Source organism: Eremomyces bilateralis (genome assembly GCF_010015585.1).
Source record: "Eremomyces bilateralis CBS 781.70 unplaced genomic scaffold P152scaffold_3, whole genome shotgun sequence".
Taxonomy (NCBI): Eukaryota; Fungi; Ascomycota; class Dothideomycetes; order Eremomycetales; family Eremomycetaceae; genus Eremomyces; species Eremomyces bilateralis.
The window spans coordinates 1,830,784-1,843,766 of record NW_022985069.1 but is presented as its reverse complement, the minus strand read 5'-3'; the positions used below and the strand labels follow the sequence as shown (position 1 = coordinate 1,843,766).

The 12,983-nt window shown below is 51.4% G+C and overlaps 5 protein-coding genes across 5 annotated transcripts; 2 read left to right on the top strand and 3 right to left on the bottom strand.

The window, feature by feature from the left end:
- Nucleotides 1-176: 176 nt before the first annotated feature.
- Nucleotides 177-3,663, top strand: P152DRAFT_203521 (PLP-dependent transferase). Its single transcript, XM_033674361.1, has 2 exons — nucleotides 177-613; nucleotides 665-3,663. The coding sequence occupies exons 1-2, from the start codon at nucleotides 538-540 to the stop codon at nucleotides 3,283-3,285; spliced, it is 2,697 nt and encodes an 898-aa protein (XP_033537604.1). The 5' UTR covers nucleotides 177-537; the 3' UTR covers nucleotides 3,286-3,663.
- A 378-nt stretch (nucleotides 3,664-4,041) lies between these two features.
- On the bottom strand, nucleotides 4,042-5,604 carry P152DRAFT_471333 (uncharacterized protein; the record flags this gene model as incomplete). The annotated part of the gene is made up of 1 exon (XM_033681053.1): nucleotides 4,042-5,604. The coding sequence occupies one exon, from the start codon at nucleotides 5,602-5,604 to the stop codon at nucleotides 4,042-4,044; it is 1,563 nt and encodes a 520-aa protein (XP_033537603.1).
- Nucleotides 5,605-8,564: 2,960 nt separating this feature from the next.
- On the top strand, nucleotides 8,565-9,858 carry P152DRAFT_455694 (DnaJ chaperone). Its single transcript, XM_033678841.1, has 3 exons — nucleotides 8,565-9,003; nucleotides 9,055-9,133; nucleotides 9,214-9,858. The coding sequence occupies exons 1-3, from the start codon at nucleotides 8,997-8,999 to the stop codon at nucleotides 9,791-9,793; spliced, it is 666 nt and encodes a 221-aa protein (XP_033537602.1). The 5' UTR covers nucleotides 8,565-8,996; the 3' UTR covers nucleotides 9,794-9,858.
- P152DRAFT_455691 (uncharacterized protein) lies at nucleotides 9,848-10,989 on the bottom strand. Its single transcript, XM_033678840.1, has 3 exons — nucleotides 10,531-10,989; nucleotides 10,234-10,477; nucleotides 9,848-10,174 (listed from the first exon to the last, which is right to left on the bottom strand). The coding sequence occupies exons 1-3, from the start codon at nucleotides 10,608-10,610 to the stop codon at nucleotides 10,133-10,135; spliced, it is 366 nt and encodes a 121-aa protein (XP_033537601.1). The 5' UTR covers nucleotides 10,611-10,989; the 3' UTR covers nucleotides 9,848-10,132.
- Nucleotides 10,990-11,176: 187 nt separating this feature from the next.
- On the bottom strand, nucleotides 11,177-12,873 carry P152DRAFT_411307 (uncharacterized protein). The gene is made up of 3 exons (XM_033676967.1): nucleotides 12,107-12,873; nucleotides 11,892-12,050; nucleotides 11,177-11,840 (listed from the first exon to the last, which is right to left on the bottom strand). Exons 1-3 carry the CDS (start codon nucleotides 12,689-12,691, stop codon nucleotides 11,595-11,597), a joined length of 990 nt encoding a protein of 329 aa, XP_033537600.1. The 5' UTR covers nucleotides 12,692-12,873; the 3' UTR covers nucleotides 11,177-11,594.
- Nucleotides 12,874-12,983: the final 110 nt, after the last annotated feature.

Below are 12,983 nucleotides of genomic sequence, written 5' to 3'. Positions count from 1 at the left end.
GTCCTTAACAGCGCAGGCGGCTCACTTTGTTCTGATGCCATGCTTTCATGCCTCAGGCAACAAGGCGTCAATGGTTCATACAACCACATCACGTGCATTGTTGTAAGTCGCACACGTGATCTACTTCACGATGCTCATTCTAATCGGATTTCTATCCAATATTCACTTCATACTCTGTAATTTCCAATATTCCTCTCCAATTACAGTGGTACGCCTAATAGGCGCATTTTCAGCTGAAAATATGCTGCCCAGGATGGCCTTGGGTGAGTAATAGACGTTATCTTAGCAGCTTCAGTTAGGTCCCCTCTGGCAGTTTGCCCCGTCGGCGTCCTCCGACTGTCTCGACCAGACGGCTGCACATCCTGAAGCCAGGACGGAATCCAGCCTATAGGTCGCAAGAATGAGTTGATTCAATGAATTTCATAACTGCTCAATTTCCTCGTCTCCAAAGTAATAATTGAAGTGTCGTTTATTCTTCTCTAATATTCAACTCTTTTGGACACTTATAAGGTGGCGTCGTTGAGGCCGGTGTTCACCATGGAAGAGCTTGGAGACGTAGAATACAACTCCCACATTGAATCCCTCCGGCAGCGAGAGTATCCGTCGTTAACAGGTATTGGGATCCTTCCATAATTTGGTTGAGAAATACTGATAATGATAATAGATTCTCTTTACCTCGATAATGCTGGCACTCCCCCAGTTCCCCGTTCATTGCTGGAGCGGTTCTCCGCCAACATGATCTCAAACATGCATGGTAATCCGCATTCTTCGAGCACTGCATCCCAGACAACCACTCAAATGATCGAAAACGTCCGATTGGACGTCCTTCACATGGTCAAAGCGGATCCAAATGAATTTGATGTTGTCTTCGTCGCTAATGCGACGGCGGGGGTGAAACTTGTGATCGATGCCTTTCGCGACTGTCAGAGCGGCTTCTGGTATGGATACCATCGGGACTCACACACCAGTATTGTGGGCGGTCGAGAGGTCGCAATGCAACACCAATGTTTCGAATCGAAAGAAGCAGTGGACGACTGGATCCGGAATGGATGTCGTAGCAAAGAACAACAGTTCATGCATCGCCTTTTCACCTTTCCCGCGCAATCAAACATGAACGGTTACCGACTACCACTCCGGTGGAGTCGTGAAATCCGTTCCAAGAGCCCACCTGGTCAACCAGTCTACACCCTTCTTGACGCCGCCGCGCTCGTCGCTACTTGTCCACTGGATTTAAGTGATGCCGATGCTGCGCCCGACTTTACGGTTCTGAGCTTCTACAAAATCTTCGGGTTTCCAGACCTAGGCGCCTTGATTGTCCGAAAGTCGTCTAGCGCTATCATGACACGGCGCAAGTACTTTGGAGGCGGCACCGTTGACCTCGTCCTGTGCTTACAGGAGCAATGGCATTTAAAGAAGAATGACTCGCCGCACTCGCACTTGGAAGACGGTACCCTCCCAATTCATAGCATCCTGGCCCTTCAGTCTGCGGTATCCGTTCATCGCGACTTATTTGGGTCCTTTGAACGCATCTCAAGGCACGTTTCTTTCCTGACCCAGAGACTTTATTCGGAGCTGAAGTCTCTGCGTCATCCCTCTGGCACGCCGGTCTGCCAAATTTACACCGATCCCGACTCGGGCTATACCGATATGAAAATGCAAGGATCAACAATAGCCCTGAACTTCGAAACTCCAAGCGGTACATGTGTCCAGCATGCAGAAGTTGAAAAGCTCGCTGCCGTACGAAATATAAGCTTACGAACTGGAGGCGTTTGCAACCCCGGCGGTGTATCGGCTGCACTTTCTTTAGCGCCATGGGAACTCCGACGCAATTTCTCCGCCGGTGCTAGATGCGGAGTTGAAGATGGAGAAGGCTGGGTCGGAGAAGGGAAACCAACGGGAATTGTACGAGTCAGCTTGGGTGCTGCAAGCACGATGAATGATGTTGAAAATTTTCTTGTGTGGGTGAAAGAGTTCTTCATCGTGCACAACCAGACCGCCTATATCGAGACTCCGTTGAAGGATGGACGGCAAGTCGGGACGACTCCCTCTTCACCTATGCCCGATATCAAAAGTCGACTTGGATATGAGCAATTGATGTCTGGGGGAACCACCTACACTGTCGAGTCTATTACGGTATACCCGATCAAGTCGTGTGCTGGGTTCAGTGTACCACAAGGGCAATCATGGAAAGTACGACGTGAAGGCCTAGCCTGGGATCGCGAATGGTGCATCGTACATCAAGGCACTGGAACAGCCCTGAGCATGAAGCGATATCCGCATATGGCTCATATTAAGCCAACCGTTGACCTAGAGAAAGGAATCCTGCGAATCGAATGCTCTCGAACGGCCAAACAGATGTCTTTTCAACGCCCATCAGTGGAAGTACCCCTTTCCGAGGACCCTCGGCCATTTGAAAGCTCATCGAGGTTACTGGAGACAGGGTTACCCGAGTTCAAGGGTCAGTCGACGAGAGTATGCGGTGATATTATCATGGCAAAGACGTACCAATCCCTCGAAATATCAGAGTTTTTGTCGGAAGCTGTGGGAGTCCCATGTCGCCTTGCACGTTATTCATCCAACTCGGCATTGCAAGGCGTCGGAAGACAGTGGCGTGGTGTTTCCGGGAAGCACAATTTGCAACTAGAGGACACCATTACTAAGCAAAAGCCTACTCATGTTTCTGTTCCGGGATCTTATCCCTCAACAAAGGTCGCAGACGATGAAAAAGATAGCGGTATCGGAATTGACTCCGACCACGAGGCTGCTCACATCCATGAGCGAGAAAATCCCATCTTATTGGCAAATGAGTCTCCAATCCTCATTATTAACCGGGCCAGCGTGAGGCTTTTGAACCAGCAGATAAAGAGCGCAGGGAATGTTCATGCAGGATTTGACCTGTTTCCTGACAGGTTCAGGGCGAATATTGTGATTAAGCCGCTGGCGCCATCCGCGCAAGGCCCGCTTGACCACTCCAACGCATATGAGGAGGATAGTTGGTGTGATGGCTGCCATATCCTCTCCTTCATTCCCTGTCCTTCGGAGAATGGGATTGATTCCCCTCCCACCATCCTTCAAGTGCTTGGAGCTTGCCGCCGATGCCAAATCGTCTGCGTCAATCCAAAGGAAGGAGAGAAAGATTTGCGTGGTGAGCCGTTCGTGACACTCGCCAAGACAAGGCGAGAGCCTGGGAGAGGGGGCGTGAACTTCGGAATTCACTGCGGACTGCAGGACTCTGTGGGTAGGATCTGCGTGGGACAGAATATTTCGGTCACAAACGGACCATGATCCCTATTGTCAGGGAAGGAGTTCGCCCTGTAGGATTCGTTAATATCGATGATATATGCATACGCCGAATGGCTCGAAACTTGCTCACTAGCTGTGGTGGTGTTTTGCCTTCTAGCGAATGGGCTGAGCGTACAGGAATTGCATATGGACCCTCCCAGGCGGCTGCACGGAGTAGCTATATCTACTAAGTACTCCTTTCGCCAGAGCCTTTTGCGTCAGTTTCTTATCGGTTGTCTTGTTTGATAACGATTACAGACTTGGAAGCCGACGGTTACCAAGACTTCCTTGACGGACGGATAGCCTATAACTAAGATGCAGACATGTAGGGAAAGTAATGGCAGAGAGTGCCATTTTAAACTAGTATGAATGAAGTGCTCTTCTGCCGATTTAAGACGACATGTAACTATGTCTATATTTCGGTGCAAAAATTTGAAACCTGTCCCTTTTATCATTCCATGTGGTCCTTGTTTCCAAACTCCAGCTCACGAAGCTCATTCATCATAAGTAAGTCAACTACGCAAGTGTAAATCTTTCACTATGCCCCAGAAATATGTAGATCCAGCCATAACCCCTATGATCTAACCGCGCTTGGGTGATCACGCAAAACCTCTCGGTGGAGGCCACAATGGCTCGCAGTAGAACTATGACAGAAGATAGACCCAAAGAACCAACGAAACGTCAAACCCGTGGTCAAACGACAGCGCTCGCGAATGCGATCATTAACAAGAACGAGAAGGGGCAATGCGGTCCATGCATTCAATCTTCCACCCTCCTTCGCTTCTCCGGCGCCTCTCTCCTTTCTGATGTTTCTCCACAACCATCCCTTCCTTGCGCTTGATTCGGTCCGGCAGAGCTGCCGTTCGACGAATTCGACTGTCCGGGACCCCTCGCCCAAACCACCGTCCTCGTCACAACCTCCCTAACGCTGACGCACGTCGGACTAGGTGCATGATGGGTTGCAGACCCACCTAGCGGGCCCGTTAGAGCACCTGAGAGGCTCAGAGGGCTCTGTACACCAACAGGACTTTGGATAGCAGGTGAATGGATGGGAGCCCCCGGACCTGTTGGTAGAGGCGACCGGACGCCTGCGGAAAGGGGAGAGCGGATGCCGGCCGATATTGGCGAGCGGACAGCATTTGGGTTGGTGGTTCCGGACACGGCAGGTGAGTACGGACCAGCACCGACAGATTTTCCCGAGTTGGGGATGTGCAGACCCGGGCGAGCCCGACGGGTAGCGGAACCTTTGGGGGCAGTAGCGGAGCTGGGAGTTTGTGGTTGTCGGCCGGAGCCGAGACCGGGAGTGTGGACGTATGACGTCTGCGCATTTCGCATGAACTGGCTTGCGGAAGGTATCTGGATGTTTGCCGGACGATGTAGCTGATAATGTTGGCCCGGGGATGGGCCGCTGCTTGCAGGTTGAGAGCCAGAAACGACGGCGGGGGGCGGACGACCGATAGATTGGACTGAAGACGTAGAAGATGAGCGAGAGGGCGGTGACAAATTCCGGTAATGCTCTTGGTCTCTCGATTCATCCCGTTTCGTTGCAGTAGGGGTAATATCTGTATCCTCCGCGTTGATATCAGGCTCATTTAAACTTTCGGGAGTGGCAGGCTCTGTCTTGACAATAGGGTCCACTTCTTCGATCCCCGGCATAGAAGTGTCGGCGGGGTGAGATGGGTCGGTCATCATATTCAACGATGATGTTGACCCCGTGGAAAGGGAAGCGGTTGTGGTGACACTGTCACTGGAGTCGGTCGAATATAGACTCTGTGGTCTCGGTATTGAGTCGGGGAACTCCACGGTCTCGCCTTTACCATCTCCCCCCGATGTGAAGGATGCCGAAGTCGGTCCAAATCCACGAGCGGAATGAGGTTGTGGTGGGGCTGCGCACACAGGTGATTTCACTCCTGGCTTCAGCGCCCGGAGAAAGTCAAGGTATGCCGGTGGTGGGGTAATGACAGTTGGGTCATTGTTCGCCGAGTCATCCTCCCACTCCCTCTTAATAGGAGCACTTGTCGGGGTGCGTGCTCCACCTGCACTGAATATTGTAGCTCCACCCAAGGCAGGACTCAACCCCGAGCTTCGCAGATCCTCTCCCCGAATTCCGGCACTCCAAAGCCCACCCGAACTGCGTGGTGTGGTGACACTGGCACTGTGAAGCGGACTCCGAAGTTCCGATGGATATGTCGCAGACATAGGTGTCCGTGTCTTCAGCGGTGGTACCCTTGGCCTGCCGTTCAGTTGCAATCCCGAGGTCCCGGCAGCTGAAGCTAAAGTTGAAGACATGGTGCTCGCAGGGGTCGTTGTAGCAGCAGCCATGAGTGCTTCTGCCGCGGTCGGAGAGTATAGAAAGCTTGAAACAGTGCTTGACGGGGTAATCGATGACGCGGGTGCGACGAAGGAGGTGGCTGAGAGTGGGAGGGCTTCGATATCAGTCTTGATCGTGGGAACGAGTGGATAGCTTATTGAGCGGGAAACGCCAGACGTTGAGGACCTGCGACTAGGAGTAATGAGCGCCATATATCATCAAGTATTGCGAATATAGGCCGAATTAGGCGAACGAGGAAACGACTGAGGAATATAGAGGCATGAGGTGAAACGGCATAGAGAGGACCAAGCAGCTGACGCTCCAGACCGAGCAGAAGTGCTAGTCAAAGTAGCGAGCGACCAACTTGATGGGTAGGAAATAGGAAAGAGGAAGACGAGGGGGAAGGAAAGTGCACCATGTATATGACATGGACCGACAGGGCAGCGGACGCTACGCATAGCAGCCAGGCTGGTGGTCGTTTGCACGGATACATAGCATGCGCGGTGTGGACCATGCGTTACGCTACGGGGATATACCAATGATGGAGCGAGGGGAAGTTGGTGGAGCTCTTGTCCAACATTTGACATACCTGTAGTTTGATTTGCCGGAAAGCCTGCAGCCCTTGTGCCCTGTTCTCCAGGCCGTAATCCTTCAGACTGTCCCAAGGTAGTGCCCAAAGTTAGTGGGCAAGGAGAGTGACTCAATCCAGCGTTACGCACTCCGCGGGGACTCCGTTACTTCGCAGCAGGAATCTCTGCGTTGGACAGCAGCGATGGAGGAAACTTCAGCAATTGCTCCAAACCAAGGTATCTGACAAGGACAAGGCGGCAGACAGACAGCGAACCAAAGTCGGAACGTAACAGAGAAGAGGAGAGCACGAAACAAAGCGCTGCAAAGTTCAAGCACGGTCGGTTTGTAATAGCGGGGGAATTGGGGGTCAAAAGGAATGGGGAGGGCGAGAGACCAATCAGCGGAGGGACCGTATGGTCGGATTTCTGGGGTCCGCTGTGATTGAGGGCGGTTAGAGAGTTGGAAAAGCGAGTGGAATGGAAGAGGGATATGAAACGGCGAGAGAGAGTGAGGGAGAAATCGATGTGGTTGATCAAAGTTGATGATGCATGAGTTTCAATGCGGAACTGCAGGAGGATTGACGGGCGCGTAAAGTTGAAGTGGACAGCCAATCATGAGACATGAGTGTCGGAGGCTGAAGTTGGGGTATGTAGGGGTATGGGCCAATAAGAAACAATAGCGCCGACGCTAATTCGTACTAACCCTCACTAATCCCGATTCGTCTCAACTTCAGCAACCTCAGTCGCGGCTTCTATTTTGAGGTGTTAGAGGCGTCGGGATCGGGTTCCAATTGGTCGGACACTCAACTTCGTTACTGCACCTCCTGTGTTTAGAGAGAACGGAGAGACGAGTATGTACTGCGGTGACGGAACTACCGAGGGGCGAGGACGAAGCAGAGGAAGGTCCTCGGTGCTGTATGCCCTGTTCCAGACAGAAGACGAGGATACGGACGGACAGGACTGGATAATGCAACACAGTCCCATCAACCTCGCCAGACTACTCCGTAGACTGCAGACTCAGGAAGAGATCCTAACGGTGGTCGGAAAATGTGGTTGTAGAGCTAGCGAGAAATGATCGGGCTGTTGGAGAGGGTAATGGACTGGACTGTGGCAATATTAGCTTCTAGTATGTATTAATTGGCCCAACCTCTTGTTAGGACTGTCATTCCCCGTACAAGCAATTCCCCTACCAAAACACGCGGCTACGGCTCCCGCAATGCGCGTAGCTAGGATGATAAACACTGACCGATGCGCAAGATTGGTATTCCTTAAGCGCCGCGGACGAGAAATGAGAATGGAGCTGAAGCCACGAACCAGATGCTCGGGAAATTAGTCTGGTCTTGATTTGTTCCTTGGAAGAACGACGATCCCGTTGCGTAATTCAAGGCTCGAATGATAGAGCCGGGTAAGATACGGCACAAGCAAGAGATTCTGTATCGTTCTGCTTTCCCACTATGTGTGGGGTCGGTTTGGCGTAGCTCTGAAGAAATGGAATTAGATCGACCTGCTATGATATATCCCTGGTTGTGTGGAAGAATCGCGTTGCAGGGAAAATAAGAACTCAGAAGATTGATATTCTCCCGCCCATGTGAAATTGGGCCATACCGCGCAAGATATATGTACTCAATTTGAGCGCAGTCCTGTTGCCGAACCTCGTTCAACTGAACTTCATTTGCACGGATAGACTAGGCGCCTAGCTAGCACCGACCAAATATACACTGGTCGAAGGCAGCCAACGAGCTCTGCATCGTAGGATATGCAACTTGCGAAGCACGCGCTTCCTCTCGCATTCTATTTACGATTGCAGGCACAGCCTCGAATATATGTTGCTTCGAGGCGAGTCTCGTGATTGACTGGTCCAGTCAATTATATTTTGAGCCGCCATGCTTGGGCGCATCGCTCGTGAGATCCTTCATCATGTCCGACAAGCAGGCAAGCCCGCCGATTGACTTGGATTGGACCTTCATGCTATGGCGCCTTCGAAGGATCCGACGGCTAGGTCGCGCTAGACTTCATCCAGGTGACCACGATCATCGTCCTAGCCGAGACATGCGGCGTCACGACCGTTCACTCGACGACTGCCACAGCATTGTTGCGGCAGAGGGTCGTGGCACTTTGCCATCCATTTCACCCCTCAGCGGCATCGCCATGAACGCAGCTAGCATTGCAAGCGATCCTCAGGCGGAATTAGTCTTTCGAGGTATGCAGGCTGCGAGAAGACTTGAGAATAACGGAAAGAAAGTTACTCATGGACTCATGATCATGTATAATGCAAACTTCGTTTGATTGAATCGGCGACCGAGTGCAGATGTGACTCGAACGATTGTCCCAGTCAACACACAAGGAAAGCTAATATTTTCGAAGGAAGCATGTATTGGATGTATCACTTGAGGGATGTACAGAGAGTCTTGAGTACAGGTACCTAAGTGGTTGGACGAGACGAGCGAAATGAGGAGGACGGTAAGAGTGATAAGGACACGCATGAGGTTGGTTCGCGAAATCGCCTGTCGTCTTGTCGATCAGGCTGAGGCAGCAATTGAGGCAACAAGTTACCACAACGACGTCATTGCCAGGATTTGCCCATCGCTGCAGTCTGGACACCTTCGGGCCAGAACTTGGGCCAGAACTTGAACCTCGAATATCATGATAGATTCCACGTAGTACACCACCACTCTTCCTCCATACATGTAAAGTACACTATCCACCAGATACTCTATTATAATCTCATACAGTTCACACAATCAAAGCCTCTCGGGAGCCTTTTCTTATTTCCCGCTATACTTGCTTTCCTACAGACATTGCACATTGCCACTTGAAACCTTCATTCCACCGCGATGGCAGGTGAGTATTTACCTGCTCTGTCATTCCATGGCGACGTACTGACACCGAAAGGCCCCCCAGTCGACTTCTACGTGGCCCTTGAAATCGACCCCAAAGCCACCCAGCAACAAATTCGCGACGCTTACAAGAAGTATGCGACAACCATCCCCTTTCATGGGAGCCATTCGCTTGCGACCCAGGGGTACCGAGTCTAACATGTTTTATCTGCAGAGCCGCCTTAAAACACCATCCAGACCGCGTTCCAGCCGATTCTCCCCAGCGGCAGACCCGTACGAAGAAATTCCAAGAGATCAACGACGCTTATTACACGCTTTCCGACCCCACCCGTCGACGCGAATACGATGCTGCTCGAGCATACCATGGCTTCGCCGAGGAACCGGCCGAGGAGGAGGTTCCGCAATACGATACGGGTCGAACCCCTGGCTCGTTCCCGTGGTCCGCATTCGGATTCGGTTCGAACCGAAATCGCGAGGAATTTGACAATGACCAGTTCGGCAGCGTGTTCGAGGAAATGCTGCGCGAGGAGGGGATGGCCGAAGGCGAGCGAGCGCAGCCGACCGGCAAATTCTGGAGCGTCGTGGGCGGCTTGAGTGGTGGAGCGATGGGGTTTATCGTCGCCAATTTCCCCGGCGCCATCGCGGGTGCAGTGGCCGGCAACCGGCTTGGAGCGGTACGAGACGCGCGAGGCAAAAGTGTATATTCCGTGTTTCAAGAACTGCCGCAATCGGAGAAATCCCGACTTCTAGCGGATTTGGCTTCTAAGGTGTTTGCGCACGTCGTCAGTTCATAAAGAGTCGGTGGCATCGGCAGGGACGGTCCTAATTCGGTTCTGGAGTTGGCATACCTTGGTCTGGGATGGGTTGGGCCTCGAATGGGAACCATCTGGGCAAAGATTGTTGTTCGCAGAAGAGTTTTACGAACGATTTCTTCGAAATTTCTAGCTGGTAGCGATGCATCTTGAGCGCTGTTTTCGATCATCGCACTTCCCACACGGTCTAGCATTCAAAATCGCAGCTGGATAAATGCTAATCCGTACATTTCTCCTAAACCTTGGCTGGATGTGCAACTCATACATTCGTCGTATTCGAGGCCAAGCGTGAGGCATAATACTCAGACACGCACGTAGCCCTCAGTATTCCTTCTCAAAGGTCTTGATAATCGGCGTGGCGGCCTAGAAGTGGTCAGCTAGGGCGTCATACACGTCAATATAATTTCTGGCCTGGACTATACCTCAATGAACTTCTCCAAATCCTTGTCAATGTTTGCCAGGTCATCCTTCCGCTTCTTGTTCTCCGCAATGAGGCCTTGCTTCTCCTTCAGTAGTCCTTGTCGCGTCTCCTCAAGGGCCTGTCGCTCTGCATGCTCGTGATTAATTCGCGCAATCATAAGCTCATGTTCGTCGTCGGTTTGATGTTCTGGACACTGCTGAAGGAAGTCTTCGACCGGAATGAGTGGTAGTTGTTGGTATTTGTGACTGTCGCTCTCGTCAATAACCAATTCTAGATAGAGCAATTGTAGTTCCCATACTCATAGGCTTCACATGCTGCGATCTCGCCTCTCAGATGCCGTTGCTCGTAGTACAGATTTTGCAACTGCAAATGCAACATATCGACTTCATGCCGGGCATCCGCTGTCGCTTGTTTCGTTTGGCGAACCCCGATGATGGCATTGCGATTGATGGCTCGCAGTTGCGACAGCCGAGCAAAGACGCTTTTCTGTTGCGTGGACAGCTCTGACTCGAACTCTGGTGTGGAACTATCGGTGGATTCGGATGATTGCTCAAGCAGTTGAAGGAGTTCGATGCATTGTTTCCGCGCTCGTTCTGCAGCTTCAAGAACGCTCTGCAGGGTTGGGTCGGTGACAATTTCGCTGACAGCCATTGCGATTACTCGTATCTGACCGCAAGCCGAAGAGATAGGACGGTTTCTTCGATGGTTATGCTGGGGGGAATTATTGAAGGAGTGGGATGGGAATTCAACATGAACGATGACCCGGAGAGATTCACTTTCGTCTCTCGATAATTCGATGTCCAATGATAAACTGTTGCGCAGGGGCCACACAGAATCGAGTTAATATTACACTGCCAGTTCTGCAATATATATTCTCATTCTTTCCGATAATAAGCAAGGCAACTAGAATCCAATTACACGTAGTTATCAAGGCATGATTTAAGGTATGATTAATATTGGGCCTGGACTTGAAAAGATAATTGGGTGATTATTTGAAGTCATCCGTTGAATTGCACGAATATCGCTCCATGTACTATTACAAGGCTCACTCCTGTACTCATTAGTTACCCCAAACGTCCTGTGTGATTTTTGACCACTCCTGTTGACCATGTTCAAGTACAGACAGGACGGTTACCCAACCATTTTCATCCCGACGATTGTAGTAACGACCTCCAAGACGACTCTCCTCGGTGACTGAAGACCATTAACAGGCAGGACGCCTGCTCCCTCGGTCGAAATGGATCCTGTGTGACGGTACCCATACAACAGCCACAGCGACGGCCTTGAAGTTCCTCCACCGGACTGTGCGGCTCCCTCTCAAGCTGAGCTTGGTTTTAGAACACTTTCTCCTCCTTTCTCACTTCATCGCTCAACTTTCTGCGACGTTTGATCCAGTAGCGCTTGGATTGCAACGAGCTCTGCATCCTCGTAGCCATCCCAACCATGCTCTCCGCTCGAACCTTTCCGAAGTATTTCCACGAGCTTCGAGGTTGCCAATTCGTTGAGGGATTCGACGGTAGCTTTGTCAGGCACGCTAAGCTCGCCGGTCTTATCCTTCGAAACTGTCTTGGTCTCCACTTCTAGGAGCGATATCAGTTTGCTGGAGACCTTCAGTCGAGTTAGTCAGATGATCCAGGAATCATTGTAGGAAGAATCTACCATTTTAAGTCCGTAAAATGCTCTAAGGTAATTATCACAGAGCTCGATGCTACGGCAAAACCTCTTCAAAGAGTTGCTCAGATCCTTCAGTGCAGCGTCCCTTGCATTGGAATTGCTCTCTGCCGATAGGAAAAGGACCTCTCCGAGCCGAGCATGCATCTAACTCGCGGTTAGCCGATATCGATTGGCTACAATGGTTAGAGGCCAATACGTACGTTCCAAGCATTTGGGACAATAAGGAGAACTTCCTCCAGGCAATAGATCGCTTGTGGGAATAGGTTTTGTGAGAAATATAAATCGGCCAATTCCGCCCATGATTCCGCATCGATAGGCGAGGTAACCAGAAGCTCCACAAGCCCGGCAATCGCGTCCCCTGTCTTCGACATGGACTTCAGTAGGGCGATACGCCGTTTCCGAATCGGCATATTCGTCGGGTCCTCCGCTAGCAAATTATCGTAATAGGTCGTCAGAATCGCATTCACGGCCTTGCCATCTTGTGCTATCGCCTCCTCATAGAGTCCTCGTAGAGCAAGGATGCGCTCATTCTGCTCGCCGAACCGAGAGGTGAGCCTATCGAGGCATAGCCGTGCTGATTTGTCGTCACCTGTCCGAAGACACGCGACCAGGAGATTCTCGAGCTCCACCCATGTCTCTTGTTTTTCGGAGGAGAATAGAACCGATAAGGGGAAAGGTAGCGAGGTCTTTGCTGTCCGTTTGAGGACGTCGGGAGCCTGTTGTGAAATTCGCAGAGCAGTCTCGGGGCGACCAGAGGAGGAAGGGTTGAGAAGTTCGGTGGACATGGTGACGCGTGAATCGGTGGAGTGTAATCGACGGACGGAGGATGGGTTGGAGTCTTCGGAAGCTCGGGAAACCAAGTCGCAAAGAAAGATTCAATCCGGGGTGAACAGGTGGTTTGCAGCGATGTACCGTCAATCCGTTATGTAGCTGGTAGCTTGATAGTACGGACCTTTGGGAGTGGCAGATGTCGGCAGGTTCCCTTGAATTGATGGACAGACGACGTCGGAGGTCTTGGCTGCTGATTGGTTCATTGACAACTTGTGGGCCTAACTTCATTACGACACTTCAGTATCA